Source organism: Gekko japonicus, unplaced genomic scaffold (genome assembly GCF_001447785.1).
Source record: "Gekko japonicus isolate JY-2015 unplaced genomic scaffold, Gekko_japonicus_V1.1 scaffold115, whole genome shotgun sequence".
Lineage (NCBI taxonomy): Eukaryota > Metazoa > Chordata > Lepidosauria > Squamata > Gekkonidae > Gekko > Gekko japonicus.
The window spans coordinates 1,476,371-1,484,367 of NW_015163095.1; the positions used below are offsets into that span (position 1 = coordinate 1,476,371).

At 43.3% G+C, this 7,997-nt stretch overlaps 1 protein-coding gene across 1 annotated transcript in view; it reads left to right on the top strand.

Annotated features, from left to right (window-relative positions):
- The first annotated feature begins 625 nt into the window (after nt 1–625).
- MPL (MPL proto-oncogene, thrombopoietin receptor) overlaps nt 626–7,997 on the top strand; it is a 35,094-nt gene continuing 27,722 nt past the window's right edge. Inside the window, exon 1 of the mRNA XM_015406563.1 lies at nt 626–680. Within this exon, the coding sequence (XP_015262049.1) occupies nt 626–680 (55 nt within the window). The remainder of the gene's footprint in view (nt 681–7,997) is intronic.

Consider the following 7,997-nt stretch of genomic DNA (forward strand, 5'->3'; position numbering starts at 1 on the left):
AGCTAGTAGCCAACATAATTTGCCTGCTGGAAAAGAACATCAGTGACCAGGAGGGAGAATGTCCACCCGCCAAATGGAGGTTACCATCATTCCTAATCCTTATGAACTGTTGATATTTTGTGAGCCTTGCCAACTTCTTCCTAGTCCTCCATACCATCCTGTAAGGGGACAGGGAATGTTTGCTTCCTGCTCAAGAGGCCTGTTCTCAGACACCACCACAAGGATAGGACATACTGCCTATCTGATGGAAACAGCCTCCAGGCAGGGCTGCCACTGTCACAGACCGTGCCATGGTGGTTTGGGTTGGGGAAGTGGTGGGGCTAGGGCTGGAGGAGGCTTTTACCCAGGCTTCCTGAGCAGCTGGGCTGACACTTCCCAGATAAGTTTCCCTTGAAGAGGTCCAACAACAAAGGCTCGGAGCTCTGAGTCTCACTGCCTCCTAAAGCCCAGCAGTCATGATCTGCTAGGAGTACAGGGCACTGACACAAGAAGGTGTCTGCTGTCCTCTCAGCCTAGAGCAATAGTTCTACAGATGCATCAGGCCCAGGCTTGGGTCTGACCTGGATGCTCCACAAGTAACATGGCAACCAATGTGCAGTCTGGGGAACCACTTACCTTACTCGCCATGCTCCTGCTTACCTTTTGGCCTCTGCTGAACTCTGTCCTCATCACAGATGAAGGTAAGATTACCTTGGTTGGTGGGGTGGGGAAGAATGGAGATATTTAAGCATGATTCTTGGTGCCTTATTGGGGCACTAAAACTGTAACATGTGACTGTAACACAGGTAGATAAACACCCTTGTAGAGTCAGGGTGTCTGAGAAAAGTGGAACAGGATAAAGCTTTCAGATGACTCCAAGGCCAGCTGACCTGAAGGAGAGTTGCCAAACCCTGATCCAAAATACCCTCCTCCTGAGATTTCTTAATATCTCTGGAGGTGTTCAGCAGTTCTCCAGCACATCATCACTAGCACAGAAGGTGAGAACACCTCCAGGGCTGGGATTAGTAAATATCTGGACATCCTTTTATTAGCAAACCTCTCTTACATTATTTATGGAATGGAGAAATCTCTTTCATGGCTTGCTCCAGGAGACTGCCCAGCATGTTTATTCAAGGGATTCATCCTTCACCTATATAATTCCCCAAAAGAGTTGGGCACTAACCAACCAAGGTGGGGGAAAGTATGGAGAGACATTAGGTAGGCATAGGATACAAAGACTCAAAGACAGCGTGGGCTCTGGAACCCAAACTCTGTCCTGTCCAAATGAATCCTCTTCTTTAGGAACACCAGCTGTGACATGCAATACTTCCAGACTATCCTTAATTTATCATTGATTAAATCCATTTATATAACCGCCTTGTCAAGACATTCAAAGTGATTTACAATTGAAAAGATGAAAAGACAAAATAGTAATGAGGATTAATGTATTTGGCACCTCCACTGCCAGTCAGGGACAAATGAGACTCATCCAGAATTAGAGTCCAATTTACTGTATCCACTCTTCTTCTTTGTTGCTTCTACGGAGTCCTACCTCTCCTCCTTCAAAGCCAAATCCCAGTTATCCACTATATCCCTTTTCAACTAAACCCACAGGACTCCCAAAGGCAACTCACAAACAGAAACGTATGTTTTAAAACGAAGTCTGTGATTCTGATTACAAACTCTTTGTAGCCCCAAACCTTGCCTGCTCCTTGCATACAGAAAGGCATTTAAGTAATGAGCTCTTTTGACTAATCAGGTTTACGAATATATTACAAGGACAGAAACCCCAATCAGATAAATTCTTGCTTAGCCTATGATGAAACTCACATGAGGGATGGGTAATTAAAACATTAAATCGCTCCTGGGTAAGGTGTTATGTAAGGTGCCACCATTCTGATTTCTTAGGTCTTCTATGGTGTGCAATAGCTCTGCCTGAACTCTACATTCAGTCCTTTTCACTCATTGCAGAAGTTTATCCCCCATGAATTCCCCAAGTGATTTTGCTTTGTTCCTGTCAGACTAATAATTCTGCCCTTTCTCACTGACATCATTCTGTTTGAATTCTATGTATTCTTTGTACTTGGAATTTCTTCTTTGGCAATTCTCTCAGAGGGGAAACTAGATTGTATCTGGAACAGAAAGAGCATCCAAAAATACCAGTCTGCCAATTATGTAATCCACTACAGCCCAAAGCTCAACATCCACTGTGAGAGTCAGGAACTAACACATCTCTGTTGTCTAGGCGTTTTTGGTTACTGGGAAAGAGAAAGGTTACCTCTTTGGATTCCTTCCTAGCATATCTGGGGAAGACTGTGTTTTTTGCTTTAACACCCTAAGAAAATATGAACTATGACTGGTGTAAAGAGATTGGCTAGGGCCATGAAATTAGAAGCTGATAGTGAATATTTCCATCTGGTAAGGATCTGTCACCAAAAATACTTTATGGTTATGAATCACAGTGGCGTACCTAGCTTATTTGGTGCCCGGGGTGGATAATTTTTTAACATCCCCCTCCTCTTTTCTTTTTTCTTTTTTGCCATCAAGTCACACCTGATTTATGGCAACCCCGTATGGTTTTTAAGGCAAGAGACGTTTGGAAGTAGTTTGCCACTGGCTGCCTCCACGTTGGTCCTGCTTATCTTCTGAGATCTGATGAGGTCAGGCTAGGCTGGGGCTATCCAGGTCAGGGCCCCTCCTCTATACGACAAAATTATTTTCAGTAATAATAATGAAATAAATCATATAATAATAATGGCCAGAAAAGAAATAGGGACAGTGAAAATTTTCTTTTATTTACATAATCATGCCAGTAAAAAAAAAAATTCGAATTCCAAAATGCTATTCCATCATGAGAGCCAGAGTGGTGTGGTGGTTAAAATGTTGGACTAGGATCTGGGAGCTGTAATTTCTGTTCCACATTTATAACCACTAAAACAGATTAATGTTCCATTATCATGCATGTAAAGAGTGGCATAGGGTTGCCAGTCCCCAAGTCCCAGCAGGGGTTCCCCTGGTTTTGGGGGCTTCTGCCTGCCGCCGGCCAGCCGGCCAGCAGGGGAACCTCACTCCCAAACAGCAACGTTACTGTATTATGCCCCCAACGCGATGATGTCACCCACAAGTAACATCGCGTTGGGGATATCACACGCCAACACTCTGGTTTGAGGGCAAAACTCTATGGTTTGAAGCCGGTTTCACCATATAGTTTTGCCCAAAAATGAAGAGCATCACTGTGTGATGTCCCCAACACAATCATGTCACTTCCAGGTGATGTCACCATGTCAGGAACATCGCAGAATGCCCCCAACCCCCCCCCCACTGGCGTGACAAGTGGACCTCGCAACCTGAGGTGGAGGAGGGGGGAAGCATCCTTTTGCTACTTGGTTAGATCATGGGGAAATACTAACTCTTCCCTCTTCATAATATTAACAAAGGTTTGCTACTGTACTACTCTGAAGTACATTCTTCACCAAGCAGAACAGGGATGAGAAGGTCTTGAGACCAAGAAGTGAAAACAAAGGTGGGGGGGGACATGGAAAAATTAGGTGAAGAGAGGCAGAAATTTATGAGAAACGTGTGGAAAAGAGGGAGAGAAATTAAGAGAGGGAAAGGTTTTATCTTGATGCAACACCCTAACTACTGCTTTGCAAGATCTGGCTGAGCTGGGTGCAAGGAAAGGGAGAGAGAAGGCTAGAGAAAGGGAAGTGTTGACTAGCCTATCCTGCTATGCTGAGACATCCCTGTGGCCCTAGTGGCTGCAGCCAGAGCTGCATTTTAAAAATAAAAAGAAAGACCTTCAGCTGGAGGCAGGAGGACAACGCTGGCTTCAAGGGGCCCCCTTCAAAGGTCTTCCTCAAGCTGCGCTGGGGCTGGACTGCCCCTCCTTGGTATGCCACCGATGAATCACTCTGTGTGTGTGTGTGTGTGTGTGTGTGTGTGTGTGTGTGTGTGTGTGTGAGAGAGAGAGAGAGAGAGAGAGAGAGAGAGAGAGAGAGAGAGAGAGAGAGAGAGGTCTTTTTGTCCCCTGAAATCATATTACTTACTAAATTATATTTCCTTCAGGGATCAAAAAGAGATGGCATTTAAGATGCTGCTGTATTCACACACATTCATGCACTCTCAAACACAATTCAGGCCAAAGCAGGCATTTTTGCATAACTCATAAACCAGTTCATTACCAGAAACACCCCTGTAGGGCACTCCTAATGAGTCATGCTGTAGTAAAATTTTCACATTTATCTGTCCACACTGACCCAAGAGCATTTACTTACCAGTCAGTTTCAGAGGGCCTGTACTCTACTTGGTGTGCCCGTGTCTGACTCATGTCAAGTTGTGTCCATGGAGGCGGTTTGTGAGAACATGACCATTAGTGAAAGTTAAAACCTAGGAAGTAGCCCTATTGTTGAAGTGCCAAGCCAGCTGTCCCCTCCATTGGGCTTCATGAACTTTTAGGGACAGCAGACTCCTTAGAAACAAGCACCAGTTTGCTAAAAAGCTCTAACTTGGTTGCTGTCTTGGGGCAGTAGGTGTGCTCTTGCCCTTGTTTCTCAAACATGGGAGGGAAAGGGATGCTCGGATTCTCCTGCTTGTTTTCAACCCTGCCACTCCCGTGTCTTCCTGTTATTTTTATTATGTTGACATTTAATTATTGACTTATATGAGGCTTCATAGGCTACAGTAAGCAAAAAGATAGTTCCCTGCCCCCAGGGAGTTTACAACCTAAACTTTGATAGCAGAAGTGCAAGGAAAATGAAGACAAAGGCAAATTGTACATGCAGCTGTACTAGTCAGGATTTATTTCCATAAAGGGTGAGAAATATGAGATATTTGTTTAATGTAATCTAATTTTCAACATGCAAAGATTTGTGGATACTTAAATATAGAGACTGGAGCCATGAACAGCAAAACATATATTTCAATAATAATGCCAATAACTGGAGAGGAGGAGGAGGAGGAGGAGGAGGAGGAGATTGGATTTATACCCCACCCTTCACTTGGATTCTCAGAGCGGCTTACAAACTCCTTTCTCTTCCCCTATCCACAACAGACACCCTGTGAGGTAGGTGGTGCTGAGAGAGCTCTGAGAGAACCGCCCTTTCAAGGACAGCTCTTGTCAGAACACTAAAGATTTGTGGGGAGAGGCACATACTCCGGGACCCATTAATTTGCAGGAAAGCATCGGAATGAAGCATTCAGGGCACATAAACCATGGATTCCGACATCTCTACACTAATGCGCGACAAGCAGGAGGAACTTGAAGTCTTAATACAGAAAGGGGACTATGACCTAATAGACATTACTGAAACTTGGTGGGATGACACAATTGGAAAATTAGGACTGAGTTGTACAACTTGTTTAAAAGGAATAGGCAAATAAGGAAGGGGGAGGAGTAGCATTATCTGTCAAGGATGTATATGCTTGTGAGGAAATACATTAATCTGAGCATGGATCTCAAATGAGAGTCTCTGGGTAAAAATAAAACTAGTAAGCAACAATGGTGATATTATGGTGGGGGTCTGCTATAGACTACCAAACCAGGCAGAGGACCTGGATGAGATGCTCCTATCCCAGATTACAAAATTTTCAAAGAGATGGGACATGGTGGTTATGGGAGATTTCAATTGCCCAGATAACTGTTGGAAGTCACTCCGCTAAAAATGAAGGGTCTAATAAATTCCTGACCTGTCTTGGTGACAACTTCATTTCCCAGAAGGTGGAAAAGTGAGCACCCTGCGTAGTAGTGACCACGTAATTTAGGAATCTTGGAGAAGGGAAACGTTGTATGTATTCAGATGTGTAATGTGGACTTTAGAAAAGCTAATTTTAACAAAATTAATCTGGGTAGAATCCCATAGAAATACTTAAGTTGATGGGAGTTCAAGAGGGATGGGAGTTTCTTAAAAGCAAAATATTGACGATGCAATCATGAATAATTCCAGCACCTTAATGACTAACAAGTCTTTGCAGGTTCCCCACTGCACAACTAGGCAACAGTTTTCCTGAGTAGAGACTGTCAGGGAAGGCAAGAAGGAAAACTGAAGACAGGAGAACTGATAAAGGAAGGTTGGCTAGTGGATGGAAAGGAGAGAAGGTAGTAGGATAAGGGGAAAGGCTAAGGGGGCTTTCACATAAAGGAAATGGTGGGTGAGGGGGGGGGAAGAGATGTAAGCTGCAAACTCTTAGATTCCCCACTTTTCTTCGCAATTAATAAAGTCAGAACATACAAGCCATACTGTTGGGCTAATTTCACATTATATGCATGTACATCATAAAGCCTTGACTTTTTCACGTGAAAAGATGTCTCTTCTGAACAGAAGAGTGGTGAGCATGTGTGTAAATGCATGCTTAACCCTTTCCATTCTTACTCTTTTTTCCACTCAAAATCCCCTTGTACATGCTACCCTCATCCCCAACACATATCTGGAAGCCAACAGGGGAAGAGGCAGCTTGAGAAACAATTTTGAATGGAAAAACAGATGTTAGGGAAAGGGTTAAGCAAGCACATCTCTCCACCACTCCGAAACTCAGAATTACAAGCTCTAGAGGCTGCTTTTCTTTTATTAAGGAGGGCAGGATTTTGTTGCACGAATGTGCTTGTGATATGTAGTTTGCTCCCTTATCTTGCTTCCTTAACACTTTCACTGGGGATGTTATCTCCATGGGGGCAGGAAACTTTCTTTTCCCTCTATCCACAGGAACCTGCCGCAAAACCACATGCCTATTTTGGGATATTTGTTTGTGACAAAAGGCCCTTCCGTTGTATGGCATACATGCTAATATGGGATGCTGGAGATGGGATCCCCCTTTGACTGTTCCCCTTTCAGTCTGTGTAATTCCTAACTCCATGTGGCTCTGTACAACCAAGGTAAAGAGAGTGGCTCTTTAAGACCAGAACTGTTTACACAGGTGACATCGAGACTAATATGCAGTAGTGCACACTTGTTCTAAACAAATGAACATACTTTATAGAGTAAAAGTTATACTATTGGGGGGAAATTTAATGCACACATCTAGAAATAAATGAAGAACAGAATATTTCATTACTGCCCAGTACTGAACTGGATGTTAAACTGTGATCAAATCCCAACTTCTTTTTAAAGACTTCAGAACAGCAGCAGATGTGGACTGAGGTGATGGTGTAGCAGAGAGGGGAATTAACTGTAGCAGGGCCTGGGCAGGCTCGAGATGCAATGATGGGCCTTCCCCTGGTATGTGGTGCTATCTTTTAAAGGAATATCTCAAACATCCTAAATGGCCCTAAACCATGAAACTCATGGAACCCTAGCACCTCCCTTCTAAGAAAGTAGTCCATTTTCTTTGACTCCTTTATGATTTTAATTTGTATTTACCATCATCAACAATGGTCTCCATTGGAAACTAGTTTGGCAACCTTTGTCATAGCCTTCCCTCACACATCGTGTGTCTGCCAGAAGCTTTATTTGATTTTTGCCTGGTCTGGTCCAGCGTGATCTTATTTAAAGTATGTTGCTTTTTATATCCTAGATATTACTGAAAACTAGTCTTATAAAATAAGCAGTACCACATAATCAGAATTACCTTCATTCATATAATTGTAGTTCTCATGAGTGGTAGTTACCAAGGGACGGCTGTGGCTTTCACATAAGCAAACTACCTCATGACATTTGCAGTTATTGGGGAATTTTTTTTCCATGAATCAGCCATAAACACCTGTGCCAAATTATTACTTTCCCCCCTTGATACAGGTGTATCGAATAAGTACAATTGTATGCGGGAAGGGCAGGAAGTGCACTAAAACACAAAATCCTATTTGCCCTCAAAACATTCATTCTCTCGTCACCCCTTGATTTTTGGTCAATTCTCCTCCTGAATTAAGTTAGACTGAATATTCATCATGAAGTGATTTTTTAATAGCTCCACTGTTATTGTTTCCTACTTTTACTTTGAATACACTTATTTACCATTGGGAAGGAAATGGCCAGTGACAGACTGGAGGAGGAGGAGGAGGAGGAGGAGGAGGAAGGAGGAGGAAGGAG